General features: G+C 66.6%; 3 protein-coding genes across 10 annotated transcripts in view; 1 reads left to right on the forward strand and 2 right to left on the reverse strand.

The window, feature by feature from the left end:
* Positions 1 to 90: 90 nt before the first annotated feature.
* On the forward strand, positions 91 to 20,756 carry BOP1 (BOP1 ribosomal biogenesis factor; the record flags this gene model as incomplete). Its single annotated transcript, XM_082363944.1, has 16 exons — positions 91 to 375; positions 1,846 to 2,043; positions 7,541 to 7,621; positions 17,848 to 18,002; positions 18,101 to 18,218; positions 18,297 to 18,398; positions 18,488 to 18,700; positions 18,774 to 18,935; positions 19,028 to 19,108; positions 19,182 to 19,251; positions 19,330 to 19,462; positions 19,541 to 19,721; positions 19,808 to 20,096; positions 20,170 to 20,254; positions 20,334 to 20,441; positions 20,523 to 20,756. 16 exons carry the CDS (start codon positions 91 to 93, stop codon positions 20,674 to 20,676), a joined length of 2,415 nt encoding a protein of 804 aa, XP_082220070.1. The 3' UTR covers positions 20,677 to 20,756.
* SCX (scleraxis bHLH transcription factor) lies at positions 14,325 to 17,821 on the reverse strand. 2 transcript variants are annotated; one of them, XM_082363971.1, is made up of 2 exons: positions 15,587 to 17,810; positions 14,325 to 14,659 (listed from the first exon to the last, which is right to left on the reverse strand). In XM_082363971.1, exons 1-2 carry the CDS (start codon positions 16,160 to 16,162, stop codon positions 14,621 to 14,623), a joined length of 615 nt encoding a protein of 204 aa, XP_082220097.1. In that variant the 5' UTR covers positions 16,163 to 17,810; the 3' UTR covers positions 14,325 to 14,620. The 2 variants fall into 2 exon arrangements, with proteins under 2 accessions (XP_082220097.1, XP_082220096.1); XM_082363970.1 differs by lacking the exon at positions 14,325 to 14,659 and adding an exon at positions 14,666 to 14,889 and having other exon boundaries at positions 15,587 to 17,821.
* Positions 20,757 to 20,844: 88 nt separating the features above from the next.
* Positions 20,845 to 22,675, reverse strand: part of MROH1 (maestro heat like repeat family member 1) — a 67,963-nt gene continuing 66,132 nt past the window's right edge. For 2 of the 7 annotated variants that reach the window (XM_082363927.1, XM_082363926.1), the window contains 6 exons: positions 22,436 to 22,624; positions 22,095 to 22,250; positions 21,882 to 22,037; positions 21,704 to 21,806; positions 21,569 to 21,634; positions 20,845 to 21,156 (listed from right to left, as the gene is read on the reverse strand). In XM_082363927.1, the coding sequence (XP_082220053.1) occupies positions 21,038 to 21,156; positions 21,569 to 21,634; positions 21,704 to 21,806; positions 21,882 to 22,037; positions 22,095 to 22,250; positions 22,436 to 22,624 (789 nt within the window). In that variant the 3' untranslated portion in view covers positions 20,845 to 21,037. Of the gene's footprint in view, positions 21,157 to 21,568; positions 21,635 to 21,703; positions 21,807 to 21,881; positions 22,251 to 22,434; positions 22,625 to 22,675 lie in introns of those variants that run through there. The other 5 variants (XM_082363930.1, XM_082363929.1, XM_082363932.1 and 2 more) reach the window with 4 other exon arrangements.

Genomic DNA, 22,675 nt, shown 5'->3' on the forward strand with positions numbered 1-22,675 from the left:
GGCTGAGGGCCGGGCTAGCGCCGCCGCCGCGCCTCCCGCGCGGGCCGCGCCGCCGCCGCTCGCTGCGCACACACGGCCCCAAGCCCTAGCATGGCCGCCGCCATCTTGCGACGGGCACGCTCCCGCCGGCGCCGCCCGCCCGCGTCCCCACGGCGCGCGCACGCCGGCCCCGCCCCACCCAGGGGCCGCCCCGCGCCCTCTGACCCTGCGGGCCCCGCCCCCAGGCCCACGCGGTCGTGTCGCTGCCGGAAGTGGCGGCGCGGGTCGGGGCTGGCCTGGAGCATGGCGGGCACGCGGGGCGTGGGGCGCGAGGCGGCGGCGGCGAGGGCGCTGCAGGGGAAGCGGCTGCCGGAGCCGGAGCCGGAGCCGGAGGAGGTGACCGCGGGCTGCGCGAGTGGGACGGGGAGGTGCATCTGGGCCGCACGTGGCGGCTCCTCGGCCGCCGGCCCCGGGGAGCCAGGCCGGGGAAAGCGGAGAGGAGGGTCGCCTGTCCTCTGCTAGCGGTGGCCTTGTGGGGGCGTCCTGGGCAGGGAGCACCCCCTGCGCGAGGGGTAGCCTGTGCGGGGCTGGGCTGTTCTGCGGTTGGAAGAACGTCTGGGCCGGAGAGAGCTAGGAAGGAGAGCTGGCATCCTGTGCGGCAGCCTCCCTAGCCCTTTGAATTGTGCTTCCTGCGTTAAAGGGGTTTGAGCGTGCAGTAACTACTTGCCTGTTGATACGTTACTAATACGTCGCATACATTGTAAAAGAGGGTACGAGAATAGTAAGGCAGTGCCTGCTGCACTGGACGCATCGTTTCAACTGGACTTATGGCCACTCCTGCTTTCCAGCTGGACCCCACCTGGGTTGTGGGGTGTCATCAAATCTCCGTGGTAGAAAGCCGCCGAAGGCTTGTACAGTCGCGCCTCTCTGCGCCGGGACTCCACGTTGCTGGGTTGCCAGGCTGCGCGCTCAACTTGCGACAAGTCCTCTTGGCTCTGTACCCATCAGCAGCCATTTGTGCTTGTGCCCAAATCATTTATGCCATTTTCATTTGCTGTTTCAATTGTGTGGCTTACTAAGTGTTGGAGTAGTTAGTGGGTGTCAGAGTCGTTTCTGTGGAAGCTGAGTTGAGTGCTGCCAAGAAATTGGTGAGTGCAGGCTGTCCAATTAGGTGAGAGACTTGTTAACAATTGAAAAGCAGCGAATTCTCCATTCAAATAAATGCTTGTTAGAAGTCTGCAAGTTCTTGTTCCACTTCTAAAAGGTCCACACACTGTGCACTGTGTCCTGTAGACTTAGGGACCGGGTAGTGTCTGGTCAGCAGAGCTCTGCTCGGAGGAAGCTCTGGTCCTACCCCTTGAGGGGGTGAATGGAAACACTTGCTTTTAAGTAAAGCTTGTGTAGTTTTTATGTCTTTTCAACCAACCTTTACAATTTACTGATCAACTGTCGGTCCCAATCTGGTTGGATACAGAGTCTTCTGCTTCAGGTGGGAAAAGCCCCTCAGGTTGTGGTCCTCTGCCTGCCCCAGACCCCGCCCTAGTGCCCTCATAGCTGTGGGGCTGTGAGTGCCAGGGTGGGGTGTGGAGGATAGGGGGCCGGTGTGGGTGATGTGATGGGAACTGAGCTCCTTGAAAAGTCCTTCCCTTGTGAGATGCTAGGAGTTGAATGTCTCTTCCGAGGGCACGCGGCCTGCTGGCGGAGGTGGGTGGTGAGGGAGGCCTGGGTTGGGTGGGTGGTTTTGGTGGAGGTGGAGGCTTGTGGCCTGAGGGCTGTAGCCTTGGAGGCTGGCCACACAGAGCTGTGGGTCAGCGCACGGTGCCTGGTGGGTGGGCTGTGGGCTCATTGACGCCGTGCTTCTTTTAGCCTTCTCTCCTCGGCGCTCCTGCTCCCAGCCTCGGGCCTGGCAGCGATCCTGGCCTCTCCGACAGCGAGGAGAGTGTGTTCTCAGGCCTGGAAGATTCCGGCAGTGACAGTAGTGAGGCTGACACTGTGGCTGAGGAGGAGGATGGGGCCAGCGGCGCTGAGCAGCACAGCAGTACGGAGAAGACCCCCAGGCAGCAGGTGGGTAAGCAAGGAGCCTCCTAGTGGGCTCTCCCCCTGGATGACCATGGCCAGCAAAGTGCCTGCCAGGCATCGGGCTCTCTGGGGGCAGTACTTTCTCCCGTTCCTTGGGAACCCCAAGGCCCTTGTCCCTCCTCTGGTGCAGCGGGACGGGGGAGGGGGGTGGCTGTTGCTGGTGGGGGCTGGGTAGGACGCTTACTTGGAGCTGAGGTGCTCTGAGCTCTAGGGCACCAGTTTTCAAGCATAGTCATGTGCTCTGTTCATAGGAACCCCAAAAATCTACCTGCCTGGGCCCCCCCCCCACCCCAGTGATTCTCATGTCACTTCTCTTGAGGCTCGGGCCACTTTGCTAGACTCAGCTGTAGGCTGGGTTTCCTAGGGGCAAAGCCCAAGGTGGGATTTGTTTGCAGGGGCCTGCCTGGGGGGGAGCTGGTGGCCCCGCACTTACGGGAGTGAGTGGAGCTCCATCCACCTGGCCTGGTCTCGGGGGCGCAGGAGCCAGCTGGCTGCCGCGTGAGGCTTTGCCGTCCTGCCTGTTGCTGTGACGATGGGGAAAGGCAAACCCCGCTCTTAAGTGAGGAAAATGACAGAAACGCTTAATTTAGCTAAAGCACAACACTGGTTGTTCAGACCATCCTAAAAACGCTCTTGTAACTATTTATACTTTCAATGGCCGTGGTGTTCTGGAGGTTAGGACCGTGATGGAAACCAAAAGCTGCACTTATTTGATCTATTTCCTAGGAAGAAAAGATTTTAAATCAGATTTAAACCCTCACCCATTCAAGCTTTAATTGTAGCGCTGGTGCACAAAGAGAAGATGGTCCACAGACTGCCTTGCCTGTGGTTTGTGGGCTTATGGGCAGATGTTTTTCTCCTTTTTAACTTTTTTTTTTTAAAGATTCATGATTTATTTATTTATTTATTTAGTTAGTTAGTTATTTTATTTTTGGCTGCATGGGGTCTTAGTTGCGGCACACGGGCTCTTTCGTTGTGGCGCACAGGCTTCTCTCTAGTTGTGCCGTGCGGGTTTTCTCTCTCTAGTTGTGGCGCGTGGGCTCCAGAGCACTGGGCTCTGTGGTTTGCAGCACGTGGGCTTAGTTGCCCCGCAGCACGTGGGATCTTAGTTCCCTGACCGGGGATCGGACCTGCGTCCCCTTCATTGGAAGGCGGATTCTTTACCACTGGACCACCAGGGAAGTCCCTTAACTTTTTAAATTTACAAAATATTCCCTCCTTGACAAAAAGTTAAATCTTAGATCAACACTGTTCAGTAAAGGACGTTTCCATTCGCTGCCTTCAGTCTCCTTGGTGAGCACAGTTCATGGTTAAATTATCTTCCTGGATCTTTTCCTCCTCTTTTAAAATTAAGGATCCACATGCTTAAGTTTTTTCCTTTAGAATAGGATTTTTACCCTCTTTTATAAACAAAATTTTAGGAATGATTTTTAAAAGTTAAATAACTTTTTTTAATAAAAAGAATTTTTAGTTGAAATTCTCTAGGGGAGGTACTGCGTACAGGCATCTCGAGGCTGACCACCTGTGCCCCGCGAGCCGCTGGGCTCGTGCTGCTCCGCGGAGGTACCTGTGCCGCCGTCCTGGGTCTGCTGGCGGCCGGCTCAGCGGGTGCCGAGCTGCAGCTCAGGAGAGACTCCACGCCCACCCTCTCCAGAGGGCGGGGAGCTGTCCTCGCCCCTGGCCCTTGGCCCTCCGGGGTGCCCTCTGAGCCCTCTGTCTGAGGAAGTCGGCCCAGGCCACCTGGGTGGGGGCGTCCTCAGAGGGGGTGAGGCTGCCTGTGGCTCTGCACCCTCCCCAGGTGTCCCCCACTGGCAGCCAGGCCCTCGGGCCCTCCCTTCCGTGCTCCGCTGGGCTCCGCTCCCCGTGCATGCGCAGGCTCTTGGGGCCCATCCGCATCTCCTGTGGGTCGTCCTGGAGCCCTGCCAGCTTCCCCGGAACCTGCTTGGCCTGGGCACTCACGTCTCTGGCTTCTTCGTGCTTTAGCTGAGGGGTGTTGGAGTATTTTCTTCTAAAGCGGGGACCTCAGTACGGGTTGGAATTCGTCCAGACCAAGAGAGGGAATTGAAGAGGTGGGTGTACTCCTGACTCCTGGTGGAAATGCCCCGACCTCCCCTTTTCTTCCACCCATTCCTCCAAAGCCATCCACCGCTCCGCCTGGTGGAGCCAGCGATTCTCCACGTCTCCTGTTCACAAACAGGCCGGTCAGTGCTTCCTGTGTGTTCTCCTGTCTCCCCCCAAGCCTGGCCACACGAGACACCCAGGAGTGGCCCCCCGTGACAGCCCCGTCATGCTGTGCATCGGGGCCCCCCGAGTCAGCCTGTTCCTCTCATCCTGCGGCTACTGCAGGGCTTTCCTACCACGCTGGGGGTTCCGCTAGTTCAGGGCCCTCTCGAGGGTCTGCCGACCCGCCTTCACCTGCCGCAGCCCGTGGGTGGTCCCGTGTCACACCAGGAAGCCCTGCGAGCAAGCTGGAGAGGAGCCCCGAGCCCCGCTCCCGCTCCCCCACTGGCCGCCCATACCCCTCCTGTTTCCACCCTCAGGTGGTGGCTCCTGCCGCCGGGCACCCCAGTCACCCAGGGCCTCTTGCTTCCCTGTGTCCCCCCAGTAGCACTTGGTGGTGCTTTTGGGCGGGCTTTTCCGGTCCCATAGGTCTCGCGTTGCTGGGCCTCCTCTTGATTTCTCACCTTGAGTGGATTTAGGTGCTGACGGCCATTTCTTCCTTTTTGTGCTTGCTTAGATCTGTTTTTTTCCTGCTTGTCCTGTTTGGTTTGGTCCTTTCTCATTTGTGTGGGTTTTCCCGTATTTTGTTTTCTTATTCTTTTGTACAGAAGTTCCCATCTTCACTAGTTCAATCTGCTTGCCACGTTCAAGAATGTAACAAAAGACCTAGGAGCGATGCCTAATGTGCAACCAGCATCTCCCAGATAACTTAAGAGTCCTGCCTGTACCGTCTGTGCACGGAGCTTACCGCAAACCCTTGGGCAGGAGGAGCCCATCTGGGTCTCAGCTCAGCTCTGGGGAGTGGTGGGCAGGGCTGCCAGGAGACCGGTGGTGGCTGTGAGTCCCAGGCCTGTGCACTGTGGGGTCTGGGCGTTGGCTCCTGGGGAGGGAGCGGGCCCACTCAGTGGAGGCCACCTCAGGCAGGACGTGCCCGGGCCTGTCCCAGAGAGCCCCGGCCGTGACCCAGTGTCAGACACTCTTATTTCTGGGGATCAGAGTTCAGGGCAGGTGGGTGGTTTTGCATCTAGGGTGACATGATCAGTGGGTTTGGGAGATCCCACAGCCCCCCTCAGCTGTGAAGCACATCAGCTTCTCCTGTACCCTCCCCAGGTTTCTGGTATGTTCTGCCCTCGGAGGGTGGTCCCTCGGATCACACCCCGTGTTCTGGGGTTCACTCACACGTCTGGTTGGGGTGACCTGAGTGGCTGGCTCTCACTGGGCAGCTCACCTCTGCCTGCCTGTGCCCTCTCTCGGGACTCGGGGCTCCAAGAGCAAGCCGTGCAGCGGCAGCCTGGCTGTGGGGCTGCCGGTCAGGATGCGAGGCTGCAGCCCCTCCCAGGAGAGGCCCGTCCTGCCTCCCTCGGTCCCCTGGTCTGGGACATTTGCCTACAGAACCCCACTTCCATCTGGTCCTGCCTGTGGGCCCCCAGCCATCCACATGGGCACGTTTGGGAGCCCGCAGCACGTGGTGTTGAGCCCGTCTTGGGGTGGGCGCTGGTGGCTCTGGGCAGCCCCTTGCCAGCTGGTGCCTGTGCCTGAGGATGTCGAGGGCCGGGGCTGGGCCGCGTGAGAAAGAGGAGAGAGAGGACGGCGCTGTGCAAGTTCTCCCTTTTTTCCGGTGGCCACTGCCCAGCTACAGTGCCTCTAGACTTTGAAGGGGCGGGGTTTGTTAGGTCCTCCTGGTCCCAGGAGCTGGGCCACGCCCCGCATCACGGCAGCCCCCTGGTGGCCACCGTCTGCCTTGCAGCGTCACCTCTGGAGGGAGGATGTGGCTTCAGAGCCCTGGTGCCGTGAGGGAGGGCCCTCCTTGCCGGCGTCCAGCTCCTTTGCCCAGGAACTCACAGCCCCGCTGCTGGGTGTCCCCTCCCCTCGCTGAGGTCCCGCCTGTGTCTGGCTCCCCAGGCATCACTGGGGCTGGCCAGGGCCCCGGGATGGTGGCCTGTCGTGCAGGTGGTGCGGGGCTCCCGGGGTCCGGTGCCTGGTGGGGGTCATCAGACTGGCTGGCGGTTGGCAGCCTTGGAGCACCATGGCCTGCACTGCCGACCCTGCTGCAACCAGTGGCCCGTCAGCCACGGGCTGGCATCAGGGGGCTGTTGAGAGACTTGCAAGTGGCCTGGACTGGGGTCCTGCCAGCCCAGGGCCTGGGGCAGGTGTGTCCGCTGGTTGCTGCTATGGGTGAGGACGGCAGGAAAGGTTTGGGCCCCAGGCTGGCCCTCTGCGCCCCCCGCTTGCCCCCGCCCCCAGGCAGTGCTGACCCACTTTCAGCGGGCAGGGCTCCCGCAGCGCACAGCTCGGGGAGCAAGGGGTGGGAGAGACGTGGAAACCGAATCTCGCCTTTTCCTGGCCTGGAAAAAAAGTTACTCTCCCACCCTCCTTACACCGAGGGAAAAACAGGCGGGAGGGAGAGCTGCCTTGCGGGCCTTTGGCTCTTGCCCGGGCAGGGGGAACGGGGCTCTGGGCGGGGCGCCTGTGCTTGGGGTGGGGGGCCCCTGCTACACTTTACTGCCTCTGGAGTCGGGGGGAGAGACGGGCTGTTCTCCCCATCAATCCCAGTTCCGGTACACCAGGTCCCCCCGCCCCGCAAGGGGAGAATCTGGTTTCCGGGTTGGGGTGTGAATGCCCAGTGGCACCACTCACTGGCCCGGTGGGCGGGCTCAGCCTGGGGCCGGGGCCTCCTGGCATTCTGAGAGTGTGGGTGCCTCTCCGGGCCCTTGGCCAGCTGCGCTGAATGTGGCCTCCTCGGGGCAAGGGTCTGGCCCTGGGAGTGGGTCGGCTGTGGCCCCTCTGCCGGTGGCCAAGAGCGAGTACCATGGCCTTCCCCTCGGGGGACCAGCCCTCACCTGCGGCTGCTGAGGCGCCTTGCCCCCTGACCCCAGGCTGGCTCTGGGCTCGGCTGGGCCTTTGGGCCAGGAGCCCGGCAGCCGTTTTTTTCATTAAGGAGTGCGGGGGTGGCTAAGTGCTCCTTTTCCAGGTGTCAGCCCCTCCCTGGGGTCCTCCCCCGGAGCTTGGACGTTATGATGGGTCCAGCCCTTGACAGAGGATGACCCTGGGTGGGACCCCCCTCCCTGAAAGGCCCACTTAGACCTGCGGTGTCCCCAGTCTTGTCTTGGCGCCGGGACCAGGTTGGAGCCGCTTAGAGACTGGGGTGTGGGAACCTAGGCCTCCGCGTTGGCAGGAGGGGGCGGGCGTCCTGGACCCGCGATCTGCCCCAGGCACAGGGCGTCAGTGTCCTGACATAACTGCTCTCCCCTTCCCTTCCCAGGCCGGGACCCCTTCCCCGAGGATGGAGGTGGCGAGCGTGCCGGACGAGGACGAGTATGTGGAGGACAGCTCTGACGAGGAGGTAGGGCTGGGGCCGCGGCCTGCTCGCTCGCAGGGTGGGCTGCACTGCCTGGGCAGAGGTGGGTCAGTCCACAGCGAGGCCTGAGTGGGCGTCCTGGCCTGGGGCCCCAGTCCCCGTCTGGAAGAGCGATTTCAGGGTCGGGGACACGTGACTGCAGGAGTGTGTGTCATCGCGGGGAGGGGAGGGCACTGGGCACCTCGCAGCCACCCCTGGGCCCTGGGGGGTGGGCGGCGGGGCTGGCAGGCACCGACAGGCCCGGGGAGGCTTCCCCGACACCAGCCGGCCTGGGCTGGTCCCCGGGGGTGAGGGTGCAGTGACAGGCCCCGCTGGCACCTGCACTGGGCACTGAGGGCAGGAGACGGGCAGCCCCGGTTCTCTGCCCCTTTCCTCCCTGGCATCCTGGAGGCCTGGGCCGCTGGGGCCCTCAGTGAATCTGGTCGTCCTTCCCACATTTACGCTCTCAAGGGGAAAGCTTGCTCCCAGGCCAGGCGTGCTCGGTCTGGCCAGAGGCTGCTGTGGCTCAGCTGCCCAGAGCTGCCCGTGGGTTCTGGGGGGCGCTGGGGCTGAGGAGCTCCCAGGTAGACGTGGCCGCGCTGCTCGCCCCGCCGCCGCCTCCCTGATGTGTCCTGGCCACTGGCCGGGGCTGCGGCCCCCATGCCCACTGCCCTGGTGTGAGCCCTCCGGGTGAGTGCCTCCTCGGGCTGGGGGGGCCTGCAGAGACAGCGGTCCCTGCCCCCCGGTGGTTCTTCCTGCCGCCTGCCAGGGGCTGTCCCCGGCTGGGGAGACACGCGCCCCCTCCCCTGCACAGCTTCCACCCCCATCCTCCGCTCTCTTGGCAGCGGCTGCAGGAGCCTTGGCTGCCCGCCCGATCCGGTCTCTGTGCGTTCAGAGAACAGAGACAAAACAAAATAAATTGGTTTCCTGGCCGGAGCAGCGGGCGTGCTCGGCGAAGGGGGGCCGGTGCAGCGCGGCTCCCGGCCTGTCTCCCCCCCTCCCAGGGGCTCTGGCTGTCGGCAGCCACATCCTGTCGGCTACTTTTTTATATTCGGTATTTTGAGAAATCGATGATGATTGTAAATGGAGTGCAGAGGCCGGGGGAGGGGCTTCGGCCCGCCCGCGGGGAGGCGCTCCTCCCAGCCCGGGCTGTGCTGGAGCCGCCGGGGTGGGGGCTGCTTCCTCCGGCGATGACTATCCCATATGTCGCCTGAGTGACAGGGAGCCGTGCTTCTGCCAGCACAGCCGGCTGTGGCTCGAGGGGGCGGCAGAGCTCGGCTTTCAGGGACCAGGCTGGCCTGACAGATGCTCTCCTCCCTGAGAAGTGCTGCCCCCGCCCCCCCCCGCCCCCCCCCCGACACACACACACTTGTCGCCGCATCTCTGCCGTCTGTGCAAAGCAGGATGGGCTTCAGGGAAGAGGCTTGAGAGGTGGGGTGGCGAGCCGTCCTGTCGGGGGCCCAAGGGGCGAGAGCACGCGAGGGGCACAGGAGCCTCCCCCACCCCGGGGCTGTGCCCTGGGTGGTTGGCACCTGGGAGGGGCCCCCGTCCGCGAACACTTGGTCGCATCGTGTCGGGCAGCGCCTCCTCCACGCAGCGTCCTTGGAGGTGGCCGGTGGTGCCAGGACTCCACTCAGGCCTTGGCCAGCTTCCAGCAGTGGTGTCCTGACAAGGCGTGCTCCCGGGGGAGAACCTGCGGTGTGGCAGTGCCCAGCCTCCCCCTCCCCAGTCCCTGTCCTGCCCACCCCTCAGGCCTGGGCTTGAGGTCCCAGGCGGGGGGGGGGGGGGGTTAGGCCCTCTGACCGCTGGCCTCTGCCGGGCCTGGCTTTGGGGGACCCCCGCCCCAGGCACTGACTGGTGGGCGACGGTTCTCCTTCTCGGGAGACCTGGGTCCTGTTTCCGTACCTTGGCCTTCTCCGTACCTTCCCCCCAGCTCCCATCCCAGGCAGCAACAGGGCTGCAGCCCCTGGACGTGCTGCCAGGCCACGCGTGGCGGGGGTCCTGGCCACCGTGAGTGGGGGGAGCCCCTCTCCCACAAGTCCACTGCACCCCTCCCCCACAGACGTGATCTCATCCAGCTGCCGCCCCGGGAGGAGGGGCGGGGGCGGGGGCGGGGGGTGGGCGGCCTTCGCAGCAGCGGGGTTCCCCCACCCTGTCTCTGGCCTGGGAGAAGCTGGGAGAAGCTGAGGCCTTGGGCGGGTGGGGTGGGGGCGGGGCTGCGAGCCCCGGGGTCCCGGCCCTGCAAGGGTGGGCGGGCGGCGGGCGCATCTGCGTCCGGGCTGCGGTCCTCTCAGCTCTCCCGCCAGGCGCCGCTAATGGCCTCCCGGCTACTGAGCGGCAGCCGCCTCCTCCGGGCCCCGCCCCCGGCCCCGGCCCCCGGCGCGGCCCTCGGCCCTCGGCGCTCGCTCGCTGCTGGCAGCGCAGCCGCGGCTCGGGTTTCGAGCTGTTGTGCAGAGCGTGCGTCTCGGCCTCGCGGGCCGCCGGCCTCCCTGGCGGGCCCCCATCCCCGCGGCCAGGCTCCGACAGCCCCTCGGGTCGCCCCGGCCGCCTGGCCTGGGAGGGGCCCGATGACACCGTGGCCCGTGGCCTCGCAGGTGGCCGTGGGGGGCGGTGGGTGCGGCGACTGTGACCTCAGGGCGCCCCTGGCTGCCTGTGCCAGGCACCACCTCTCAGCCAGGCCCGCTGCGTTTGGGTGTGTGGGGGGTGCCCTCCCGCCAGCGCCGCCCGCCCTGGGTCCACTTGTCACACTTGGGAGACAGGGTTCCCCGTGGGGAGGGCGGGGTGGGCGGCGGAGAGTGTTGGAGGGTAGCAGGGCCTGGGGGCTCAGGAGCTGTGCCGCGGCAGCAGCGGGTGACGGGGGGGGGCTCCTTCACAGCAGCACCCTGCCTTTCACTGGGGCACGTGGGAGGTAGAGGCCCTGGCCTGCCCTGTGCCCACTGGAGCCAGTGTCCCAGGCAGCAGGAACCCAGGTGGACTGGCAGGCGGGTGGGAGGGAGGGTGCTGGGCCTGGGGCGGGGCGGGGGTGGGGTGGGTGTCGCCCTAGGGCTGGAGGTGGGGCAGTAGACCCGGGGCTGGCTGGGCAGGCTTGTGGGGCGCAAATTCTGTAGGTAAGGTGGTTGAGGGGCTGTCTTGCTGAGGACAGGGGTCAGGGGGTGGGGGGCTGGCCGTGTATGGGCAGGGGCTCGGGGCGAGTCCTCCCGAATGAGGTCCTGGAGGGGCTGGGGCTGGGATGTGAAGCAGCAGAGTGGGCCTTTGGCACTTAGCAGTGGGGTCCCAGGCCTGTGCCTACCTCCAGCATTCCCAGAGGAGTTTCTGGGAGCCCTTGCCTGCAGGGAGCCGAGATTCGGGTGTCCCACGTGGGAGTGCCCACTGGACCCTGGCCAACCCCAGGAGGGGGAGGGGCAGATGGGTGGGGGGTCTTGGGTATCTGAGGACCCAGGAGCAGGGGCAAGCAACCTCGGTGCCCTCTCCCCCTCCCCCATGGGCCCCTTGGCCGGGGAGTGGACTTGCTTCCCTCTACCCCAGCAGCCGTGGAGGCACTGGTCAGGGGTCAAGGAGTGGCCTTGGAGGGGCCCTGTGCCCACACAACGTCCGATGGCTCAGGGGTGGGTCGGGCCAGCAGCGCTTTTGTGAGGATGGCAACTGGAAGGGATAGTCTGATGGAGAAGGTTTGGGAAGGGGGTTCCGAGTTTCTCGCCCGCCCCACCCTGGCCTGGCTGGCTACAGCTGGTGGGCCCTGCTCCTGACCCCGAGCCCTGCCGGGATCCCCTCAGCTGGCTTTGGCCTTTGGGGCAGGAAGAGGCCGAGCGGGACCTGGCTTTCTCCCCTTGGGCCCATCGACCAGGACTCATCCTGCCAGCACCTTGTGTGGGTTCAGCTGCAGCAGGTGGCCTGGGGCACGTGGCCTGTCCTCCTCCCGCCATGGAGTGCAGGAGAGAGGAGGCTCAGGAAGGCGGGGGGCGGGGGGGGGGGTCCGTGTCGGGGGAGCTGAGGGAACACTGCCGGCATTGTAATCGGAGAGGGGCAAGGGGAAGAGAGAGCCCGAGCGAGGGCGGCTGACCCCGCGCTCCCCGGGGACAGGTGGGAGAGGCGAACGAGGAGAGAGTGAAGGATTCCAGAGGTGGGCCGGCTTCCTTTCTCTCAGACAGACACGGGAGGGAGGTGGGCAGCGGGCCAGCGCCGTACCTGCAGTTCCAATCTGCGGTCCTGACAGCTGCAGCCACTTTGGGGAGGGGGAGGGGAGGGGGGGGTTCTGCGAGAGCGGAAAAATCCCAGCCGACACATCAGCCGGTGGCCGCCTGTGTCCGGTGCAGCCTGGGGGGTGGGGGACCCCTGCCGCCCGAAGGCTCGTCCTTGGGGCATGGCGGCCCCCTGGGAGAGTGCAGGCTGGGGGCTGTCTGGGCCCTGGAGGGGTCGGCGGGCTCCCGCCCCCACGGGGTCACATGTGCTTCCTGGCAGCCCGCAGGTGCCGCGCAGGGTGGGGGCCGGCTGGCCTGCAGGCGCAGGCGGCCTGGCGATGGATCACGTGGTGCCGCCAGCAGCTCGTTCCCCAGGCTGGGGACAGGGAGCTGACAGCCTGGCCCTGATGGCCATCAGAGCATTTCCAGCCCTGCTTGGCCCGCAGAGGCGGCTGCTGGCCCAGGGTGCGGGCTGGGCCCTCCTTTCGGGCCGCCTCTGTGGGGCACTGGCACACGGAGGCTCGGTGGAGGGCGAGGCTGGCGTCCTGGGGAGGAAGTGGGGTTTGTGGTGGACGGGGGCCCGGCGGCGGCCGTGAGTAGCCGAGTGGACTCCCGTGGGGCCGCAAGGGCTCGGGCCGGCCCGCCACCCCCAGTCTGGTTTGAATTTCTGGAGCGGTGGAGGGTGACGGCGTGCTCCTCCCTGCCCCCTCCCCTCCCTCTCCTGCTGGCTGGCGGGCCAGGCCCTCAGCCTCTGCTGCTACCGGTGCAGCTCAGGGAGCGACCGGGCCCACTGCCCGGGCCCGAGGCTGGCCAAGCTGCAGCCGCTGTCGGAGTCACAGGCCCAGCAGCCGAGGGCCTGGCCCGCGCGCCCTGTGCCAGGACCTGCGGCCCCTGGGGACCGTCCCAACGGCCTGTCCTCTCCTACCGACTTGGCATCTCTGAGGCTTCCTCAGCCCCTTCCCCTCCCCTGCACCGGCTCCAAGGGTCCCTGACACCCATGCCCCTCCGGCCTCGCCCTGCCTGTCCCCCTCGCCCCGCAGTCTTCTCTCAGGCCTTTGTGCAGGGCATGCGGCCCCCTGCCCCCTGCCCCCTGCCGCCCATCGTCTTCGGGAGGATTTGTGAGGGAGGGTGCACTCCCACCCAGCCCAGGTATGGAGAGGTGAGGCCGGTGGGTGAGCGGCAGGTGGGCCACAGACCGTCCCCACAGAACTGCACTGGTGCCCCGGGGAGCAGGGGAGGCAGGCCGGAGACCCTGGGGGGCCTCCCTGCTTGCCCGCGTGCCCCTCCGCGGGTTGCGTTCTCGCAGTGTCCTCAGTGCCCCGGGGGCGGAAGGGGTGCCTTTCTCATCCCCCAGGTGGACCCCCACGTTCCTCCTGGGTCCTGGCTCTCCAGGCAGGCGGGCGGGGGTGACCGAGCGTGCCCTCTTCCCCCTTTCAGCCGGCCAGCTGTAGGCTCTTGCAGGATTAAGGAGAGGAAATTTGGGGTTGGGTTTCTCTCTGAGTGGAACCTGCCGTTGTGACTTTTTATCCTGTTATATTTCTATCAGATTGGACACAGCCCCCTTCTAGTCCTTAATGGCTCTGGCTTTGAGAATTTCCTCCAAAATTACACCATCGCTTCCGGTTTCTCGGTTCCCTGGAGCCCGTCTGTTCAGAGGAGGGGGCAGCTCTAGCCCTGCCCTGTTGGGGTGCCCACGTGGGCCTCGGCACCTGCCCTCTCCCGGGGTCCCTGAGCCTGCGCTGAGGGCTAGCAGGGCCCGGGGCCGGCACCTGGCACTCTTGGCCATTCCCCGCCCACTGGCCAGAAGTCAGGCTGCTGGCCAGCCTGGGGGTGCTGGGGTGGCCTGCACAGAGCCGCCCCCGTCTCTCTTCTCTGCTGTGCCCGTGGAGCTCACGCCACTAGTCTATAATTGTCACCTGCAAGATTTTAATGGCCCGCCAGCTGTGCACAGCTCGGGGAGAGGCTTGAATTGCCCTCCTCATGGGCAGGTGGGGCCTTTGGGGGAGTTGGGTGGGCAGGGCTGGGGGCAGGGGTGGGCCCCAGGGGTACACACAGGCAGCTGCCACCTGGTCCTTGCCCTCAGGCCTGGGGACTCGCTCTGCCAGACAGTGCCCCTCGCTTACCCTCCCCTACATGCCCACTTCGTGGGGCTCCGTGGGCAGAGGCTGAGGTGCCGAGGCCCTGAAGACCGACGAGCAAGTTGCATGCCACAAGCACAGAGGACCCTTCAGGGCACCGGGACACCTGGCAGGCTCTCGGAGCGGGGGTGGGGCGAGACTGCTCCCAGGCCCGGGCTGCCTGTGTCCTGCTCTGTCCCTCGCTCTCCTCTCCCCTCACAGGTCTCCTTCGGACCCCACGCCATAGTCCCCTGGTCGTGGGTGCTGGGTGCGCCGGCCCTGAGCCCTGGAAAGTGGGGGGCCTTCCCCGAGAACTGGGTACCTTGGCCCACGGAGCGCTGAGGGGTGGGAGGGTGGGCTCGGGCTCCGGCTCAGGGTGGATTCTGAACTGCTGGAGAGGACAGTGCGTCCGTGTTTAGAAGATAATTGTTTTGTTTTTAATTATACAAAGTTTCCAGACTTTATATTATCATATCAAAGACACAAGATGCCAGCACATAGTGACCAGAAGAAAATCAGGTTGGGAGCCAGCACGGAAAGTTCCAGTGGGGCTGGGCAAGTGCTGGGCCAGCTCCGAGTCCCACCGCCTGTCTGTCCATCGGCCCCGCTCACAGCTGGGGCAGGGCTGGCCTGGGGGGTGCCCTCAGGGAGGCCTGTGCCCGAGTCAGGTCCAGGGGGGCTCTCCGTGGATGGCCCAGCGGCATCCGCCTCTAACTCCGAATCGCCGTCTTTCTGTCTCGGTCCTTGCTCTGCAGAGGGGAGAGCAGTGTCAGGGCCCGCGCAGAGACCAGTGCCAGCCTGCACCTCTGGGCTTCCCCACTGGGTGCTGTCTCGGGTGGTGGGTGCTGAAAGCGCCCCCCCTTCCACGCTCAGCCCAGCTTCCCCAAGCGGCTTGGGGAGGAGAGTACGCTGCTGCACAGCCGAAATTGTAAAATTAAATTTCCCAGATGTTCAGGCCCCAGGAGCTCGCGCGTGCCGTCTGGAGAGGAAATGGGGATTGGGGAAAGCCGCGCCGTATTTTCTCCCTGCTCACCCTGCTTTTCCGGTGCCACCAAGCACAGCAGGAGCTGTAAATCACAGCCGGCCAGCGTGGGGCCTCTCCCCCAGCCCCCAAGTCTCCTGCCAGCGGGTCCCACAGCTGTACTGGTGTCTGAGTGGGCAGCCCCAGGGGCAGGGGCCAGGGGAGGGCAGGTAGGTGCCCGGTAAGCCTTAGGCCAGTGGCAGAGCAAGTGGATCCCAGAGGGGTCTCCTTACTGCCCCACTGCCCCTGAGTCTCCTTCCCCTGGGGGCAGGGTGGGTGGCCAGAGTTGCTTGGTCCAACCCTGGTTTGGTCCCCTAGCTTCCAAGTTGGTGCCAGCCCTGCCTTGGTCTCTTCCCCCATCTGGCCCTGGGTGGCCTGCTCTGGTCCCCGTGGGAGCCTGTGTCCAGGGGACTCGTGGGGAGAACGCCCAGGGAAGGCCCAGCCCCGCCTGCTCCCGCTGCGCCCTCCCCCTCGTGCTCCTCCCTCCCTGGGCTCGGGCTGCGCCTGGGTTAACAGGTGCTGCTGGGGCGCGCTGCCTGCCTCTGGCCCCGCCCTCTCTGCCAGGCAGGTGTGGGTTGCACGGGTGGTTTGGAGGTGGGGGGCGCCCCATCCTCCTCGCCTCCCTTTCTGGGGACGACCTGCGGCCAACACTCACCAACTTTCTCTGGTTGCTGAGGCAGAAGGTGCAGATCTGTTTGGGCTGCGCGTTCTCGCCGTCGCGGGCGGGGGGCGGGGGCGGCGGCGGCGGCGGAGGGCTGCCCGAGCGCGCCGCGTGGAAGAAGGCGGGCCCCGAGTGGCAGGGTTGCCCGTCGCCGCAGGCCTCACCCACCAGCAACACGTTGCCCAGGTGCGAGATGTAGCTGGAGGCCAGGCGCAGGGTCTCGATCTTGGAGAGCTTGCGGTCGGCCGGCTCGGTGGGGATGAGCGTGCGCAGCGCCGTGAAGGCCGTGTTCACGCTGTTCGTCCGGTCCCGCTCGCGCGCGTTCGCCGTGTGCCGCTGTCGGGGCTCGCGGCCCGGCCGCCCCCCAGGCCCCGGGCCGCCGCCCCCCGCCCGCCGGCCCCCGGCCCGTCTCCGGGCGCCCTGGAGGCCGCAGCGCGCCGCGTGCACGCGGCAGGGCTTCTCGTCGGAGCCCGAACTCTCGCTGCCGCGGTCCTCGTCCTCCGACAGCGGGCTCACCTCGGGGTACAGGTAGCGGCCGGGCGGTGCCGAGCGCAGCATCGCGAAAGACATGGGGCCGGCGGCCGCCGTCAGCTCCGCCGCGCGCCGTGCATGCCGCCGCCGCCGCCGCCGCCGCCCAGGCCAGGGGGGCGCGGGGTCTCAGGGCTCCCGCGGTGGCGGCTGCGGCGCCGCGCGCACGTGTGCGTCCCGGGCTGGAGCAGGGCCGCGGGCCGGGCCTTTATAGCCGAGGCGGCCCCTCCCCCGCGCCGACCCGCCCTCCTCCCCGCCTCCCAGCCCCTGGAGGCCGCTTGGAGCAGGGGCCCTCCGTCCCTCTGCCTTCTCGCGCCACGGTGAAGGGGCCTGGAGCATCTTGCTGTCTTTGGGGGATGCGGGGGAAGTGGGAGCCCCCTTCTGGGTGGTACCAGGGCTGTGCCGCCTCCTCTCCTCCCTCTTTGCGGGGGGCAGGAGGGTCAAGCGGGACCCATGACCCGGGCCTTCTCGCTTGGCATGACCAAGTTAACCCAGCTGCCCTGGCCCCAGCGCCTGGCCACACCCTGTCTGTCTCTCCCTCCCATGTACACTTGGGGCCTTCTGTGCCCGGAGGAGGGGGCAGAGAACAGCTTTGAGGGGCTGGAGTTCAGCCCCAGCTCCCTCGGCCGCCCCCCCTCAGCTTTGTGCCTGGGGTCGCCTGATGACACAGCCTGTCTCTCCTGCACCTGCCCCCTCCTGGCATCAATCTCCAGGTCTGGCCCAGGCTGTGTGTGCCCTCTTTACCGGCTCCTGCCTGTGCTCCTGCTCTGGAGAACCCCCCACCAGCACCCCGTTCCCCTACTGAGTGCTCCCGTGGGCCTTTTGTCTGGGCCACCGACCCCCCAACTCCAGTCTGTCCAATTCAGGGATGGCTGTGTAGACTTGGGGGTCACAGGAGAAGGAAGGGCATTCCTAGCAACGGCAGGGACACGAGGGCACACCTGGAGGATGGGCAAGCTGGGAGAACTAAAGTCGGCAGGTTGGGGGTTGGGGGCAGGTGCAGAGGGGCAGCTCCCAGAGGGTCCTGTCCTGCTGTAAGGGGGAGGGGTTCCCAGGCTCCCGGCCGTGCTGTCTCATCGGGGCCACTCCTCCCGTGGCTACTGTTGCAGGAAGCGGCCGCCTGGGCAGCAGTCTCCGTGCTGGGTGGAGGGAGGGTGGCGGCTGGCAGGGGCCTCGACCAGGAATGTGTGTCCAGGAATGTGGCTGCTCTGCCCGCTGAGGGTGGGGTGGGGGACAGGGCTGGGGGGCTGGGGAGTCCCTGAACGCTTGCAGGTCACAATGCGGTGGGTTCGGCCTCCCTTTGTAGTGGGTTGGTGGGGTCTTCCCTGAGTCCCTGCCCGTGGCTACCCGGTTTTGCCTAAGGCCCCCCGCCAGGGGAGGGAGCCCACGGGCGATGAGGTCACCCTTGCCTGTGGCTGCCCAGAGCCCTGGCCAAGGAATCCAGGGGGGAGGCTCTGGGGTTGGCACCACTTCAGTGGAAAATGTGAAGGTACAGCTCCGGCGCCTCTGAGGGTCAGGGGGGTGGTGGGGGACAGTGCTGGCCGCCCTGCCACGTCACACCCCAGGGAGAAGGCACGAGTCAGGGTGCCCGGGTGCTGCCCCTGGCTAGCCTTGAAGCCAGTCCCTTTGCTCTCACCTTTCCCCCTCGTCTGTATCTTTTGGGGGGCTTGGAGGGACGGGTGGGCACAGTGGGTGTCCAGTGCCGATACGCTGACCTCCTGCCCCAGGACATCCGGAACACGGTGGGCAATGTGCCCTTGGAGTGGTACGATGACTTCCCCCACGTGGGCTACGACCTGGACGGCAGGCGCATCTATAAGCCCCTGCGCACCCCTGACGAGCTGGACCAGTTTCTGGACAAGATGGACAACCCTGACTACTGGTGCGGGCGTGGGGCGGGGACTGTGGGGTGGGACAGGGCCGGTGGGCTGGGGCGGGGTGGGGTGGGGCGGGGCCTCGGCTCTGACGGGCAGCCCCTAGGCGTACGGTGCAGGACCGGATGACAGGGCACAGCGTGCAGCTGACAGATGAACAGGTGGCCCTGGTGCGGCGACTGCAGAGGGGCCAGTTTGGGGATGTGAGCTTCAACCCGTACGAGGTAAGGGGCAGCCGCTGGCCCCAGGGTCTGGGGGCACCTGCAGGGCCCGGGCCCACACCCCTCTGCTCGTCCCCCCAGCCGGCTGTGGACTTCTTCAGTGGGGACCTCATGATCCACCCGGTCACCAACCGGCCTGCTGACAAGCGCAGCTTTATCCCGTCCCTGGTGGAGAAGGAGAAGGTGGGTGCGGGCCCCATCCTCCGGTCCGCCCCCGGCCACCCGCCCCCGCCCCCACCCCCACCCCCACCCTGACCCTGCCGCCTCTGCAGGTCTCCCGCATGGTGCACGCCATTAAGATGGGCTGGATTCAGCCTCGCCGTCCTCGGGACTCCACCCCCAGCTTCTACGACCTGTGGGCCCAAGAGGACCCCGACGCTGTGCTGGGCCGCCACAAAATGCACGTGCCTGCACCCAAGCTGGCCCTGCCGGGCCACGCGGAGTCCTACAACCCACCTCCCGAGTACCTGCCCAGCGAGGAGGAGGTGAGCCTGGTGCAGGCTGGGGTCTGCCTGCCCCCGCCCGCCCCGCGCTCCGGGCTCACTCCTGCCTTCACAGCGCATGGCCTGGGAGCAGCAGGAGCCCGACGAGAGGAGGCGCAACTTCCTGCCGCGCCGGTTCCCGAACCTGCGGGCTGTGCCCGCGTACGGCCGCTTCATCCAGGAGCGCTTCGAGCGCTGCCTTGACCTCTACCTGTGCCCACGGCAGCGCAAGATGAGGGTGTGTGGGGGCTGGGGGGGGGGGCTCCTGGGGGGGCTCCCGGGCGGGGAGTGGGGGGTGGACGCAGCTGACCCCGCGTGCTCCTCTCCCAGGTGAACGTGGACCCTGAGGACCTCATCCCCAGACTGCCCCGGCCACGCGACCTGCAGCCTTTCCCCACGTGCCAGGCCCTGGTGAGCAGACAGGGCGGGGCGGCCGGGAGCGCACAGCTCCGGGGCTCCGTCCCTCACCGCCCCTTCTTTGCAGGTCTACAGGGGCCACAGCGACCTCGTCCGCTGCCTCAGTGTCTCCCCGGGTGGCCAGTGGCTGGCATCAGGTGGGCCTCGGGTGGGGCAGCCCTGCCCTGGGGGCTGGGCGGGGGGCCGGGTGCTGAGAGCCCATCCGCTGTGCCCAGGCTCAGACGATGGCTCGGTGCGGCTCTGGGAGGTGGCCTCCGCCCGCTGCGTGAGGACTGTGCCCGCGGGGGGCGTGGTGAAGAGTGTGGCCTGGAACCCCTGCCCTACCGTCTGCCTGGTGGCCGTGGCAGTGTGAGTATGAGGCCCGGGGTGCCCGGGCCGGTGGGGGCGGTCCTCTGCCTGGGGGCCTTCACCGGGCTCTGGCCGCAGGGAGGACGCAGTGCTGCTGCTGAACCCGGCCCTGGGGGACCGGCTGGTGGTGGGCAGCACAGACCAGCTGCTGAGCGCCTTCACCCCGCCCGCGGAGCCCGCTGCGCAGCCCGCCCACTGGCTAGAAGCCTCAGAGGAGGAGCGCCGGGGCGGCCTGCGGCTGCGCATCTGCCACGGCAAGGTGTGGGGGCTATGGGGGGGGGCGGGGCGGCGGGGCGGGGCGGTGGGGCGGGGTGGGGCGGCTCAGCCCACCTCGCCTTCCTGCAGCCAGTGACGCAGGTGACCTGGCACGGTCGTGGCGACTACATGGCCGTGGTGCTGGCCACCCCGGGCCACACCCAGGTGCTAATCCACCAGTTGAGCCGGCGCCGCAGCCAGAGCCCTTTCCGCCGCGGCCGCGGTCAGGTGCAGTGCGTGGCCTTCCACCCCGTGCGGCCCTTTCTGCTCGTGGCTTCCCAGCGCAGCGTCCGCCTCTACCACCTGCTGCGCCAGGAGCTCACCAAGAAGCTGACGCCCAACTGCAAGTGGGTGTCCAGCCTGGCAGTGCACCCGGCAGGTGAGGGGCCGCCCTGGTTGGGGGGGGGCAGGTGAGGGGGCCACCAGGTCCCTACCACCGCCTCTTCCGCCAGGCGACAACGTCATCTGTGGCAGCTACGACAGCAAGCTGGTGTGGTTTGACCTGGACCTCTCCACCAAGCCGTACAGAGTGCTGAGGTGAGGTGCTGGCGGGTGGCGGGCTGCTGCCTACTCGCTGCCCCCCCGCCCCCCTCAACCTGGTCCCCCCCCAACTCAGGCACCACAAGAAGGCCCTCCGGGCCGTGGCCTTCCACCCCCAGTACCCGCTCTTTGCATCTGGCTCCGACGACGGCAGTGTCATCGTCTGCCACGGGATGGTGTACAAGTGAGTGCCGGTGCCCGCCCGCCCGCCCGCACCCCGTGGGGCCTGTGCTGCCCACGTCCTGAGCCTCTCCCTTCCCCACAGCGACCTGCTGCAGAACCCGCTGCTGGTGCCTGTGAAGGTGCTCAAGGGGCACACCCTGACCAAGGACCTGGGGGTGCTGGACGTGGCCTTCCACCCCACCCAGCCGTGGGTCTTCTCCGCCGGGGCTGACGGCACCCTCTGCCTCTTCACCTAGGTGGCCCTGCTTCCCGGGCGGGGCAGGTGGGGCTGGGCTGTGTGTGTGCTCAGGACACTCAATAGAGGCGTTTCTCCTGCTGGCGTGACCTTCTCTGAGTCAGGATGCCTAACGGGGGAGGGGGCCTGCTGACCTGCCCAGAAGGAGAGGCCACGTCATGGCGGCACCTGCTGAGCAGCAAATGGCTTTATTGGGAAGGGGGGGACAGCGACTTGCCCACCCTCGTGGCCCCAGCCCTCCCTTGCTGTGTGGGCCCGGGGGCTCCCCTCGGGCAGGGGGCTCCTTAGGGCCCCATCTCAGAGGTTCGGTTCGGGCCAGCGAGGCCGGTATTGCGTGTAGGGGCAGCGGTGCCACGGGAGCCTCAGGCGAACTTCACCAGGCGGCCCAGAGTCTCAGCAGCTTTCACGCGCACCGCGGGGGCCGGGTCCTTGAGCAGGAGCTGGAGCGCTGGGGGACAGGGAGCCGCTGCTGGGGGCTCCTCTGCGGCCCTCTGAGAACTAAAAGTCTGAGCCCGTGGTCCCGCCCACACCCCGCTAGCAGCTGCGGCTAAGGCTGAACCCCCCTTTCTTGGCGCGCTGAGCCTGGGGGCCAGGACCCCGAGGCTCACACCCCACCCTGTGCGTGGGGGCCGCCCGCCCACCGCCCTCGTAAGACAGGCCTCTGCCGGGAGGGCTCAGGAGCCAACGGAAAGATAGTTTTTCCTTTTTTAGTGTTTTTTAAGCTCTTTTGGAACAGTTAAGAAGTTTCCGTGAATTACTAGAGACGATGAGGTCACCAGTGACAGGGAAAAAATCCTTGAAATCCAGGAAAATCACTTAGTCCCCCCGGTGCCCACAGGGTCAGCGCGGCCCAGCGCGCCGTGGGGGGCGGGGCCCCCAGGACTGGGGCTCACCCGCCAGGAGCTGCTCCAGGTCCACCTGCGGCCGGCGCTCAGCCTCCACGTGCAGCACCAGGAACCCTGTGGGGGCGGGGCCGGGGTCAGGGTCTGCGTGGCGGGCAGCGGGAGGGGGGCCCAGGGCCGCCTCACCTGTGAGCATGGGGGCCGCAGCGCGGATGTCCTCCCAGCTGCTCTTGAAGTAGAACAGGCTGGTGCTCAGCAGGCGGCCCAGCAGGTCGGGGAAGTGGTGCATCTGCAAGAGGCCCTCAGTCTCAGGGCCCGCCCCGGCCCTGCCGCCCCGCCCCTGCCCTGCCGCCCCGCCCCTCACCAGGTGCTTGCAGGTGGTGTTGAGGAACTCTCCGAAGTGCAGGCCCCGGCCCTCCTGCAGGTGCTTCTGGAAGATGGCTGCCAGCTCCTCACACTCCAGGTTGGGGCCGCACATGCGCAAGGCGAACCTGCAGGCCTGCAGGGCACAGGCTGAGCTCTGAGTCCCTGAGTGAGTGAGTCTGGCCCGGCCTGCCCATCCCCCCTGGCTACTCACAGTAGCCACTGGGGGCTGGGGGTCCTGCAGGTGCAGCAGCAGGGGTGCCAGCCCGCCAACAACCTGCTCCAGGAAGACATCCTCGCAGTCCCCCTGGCAGGCTTTGTTGAGGTGCCCGAAGAGGCGGATGGACGCAGAACGGAACTCCATCTTTTCCTGGGGCGGGGTGGTGGGCAGCAGGTGTCACCCCATGGGGCCCTCCCCAGAACTGCCCATCCGTCGACCCAGGGGCCCGGCCCCGAGGGTGCGGTGGTGACACGGCTCGCGGGGCTTGGAGAGGAAAGGGCAGGAGCCAGGCTGGCATGGCCAGGGGCGGGGCTGGCGGGGCTGGCGGGGCCTACGCTGTCGAAGAAGGGCCGGATGCGGATGGCAACGTGCAGCAGCACCGCGCGCAGGTCCCAGGCCTCCACCAGGTCCAGCAGCCTCGCGAGGCCCACCATGGCCTCCAGGGCCACCAGGCTGTGCGGGTCATCACCGTCGTCCAGCCCACCGATCATGGCCGTCAGGAGTTGGGGGCCATGGGCCCGTACCTGGGGATGCCACACACACCTGTGTGCCCAGGTCATGCCGTGGAATGGCCC

Source organism: Balaenoptera borealis (assembly GCF_965194805.1).
Source record: "Balaenoptera borealis genome assembly, chromosome: 17".
Taxonomy (NCBI): domain Eukaryota; kingdom Metazoa; phylum Chordata; class Mammalia; order Artiodactyla; family Balaenopteridae; genus Balaenoptera; species Balaenoptera borealis.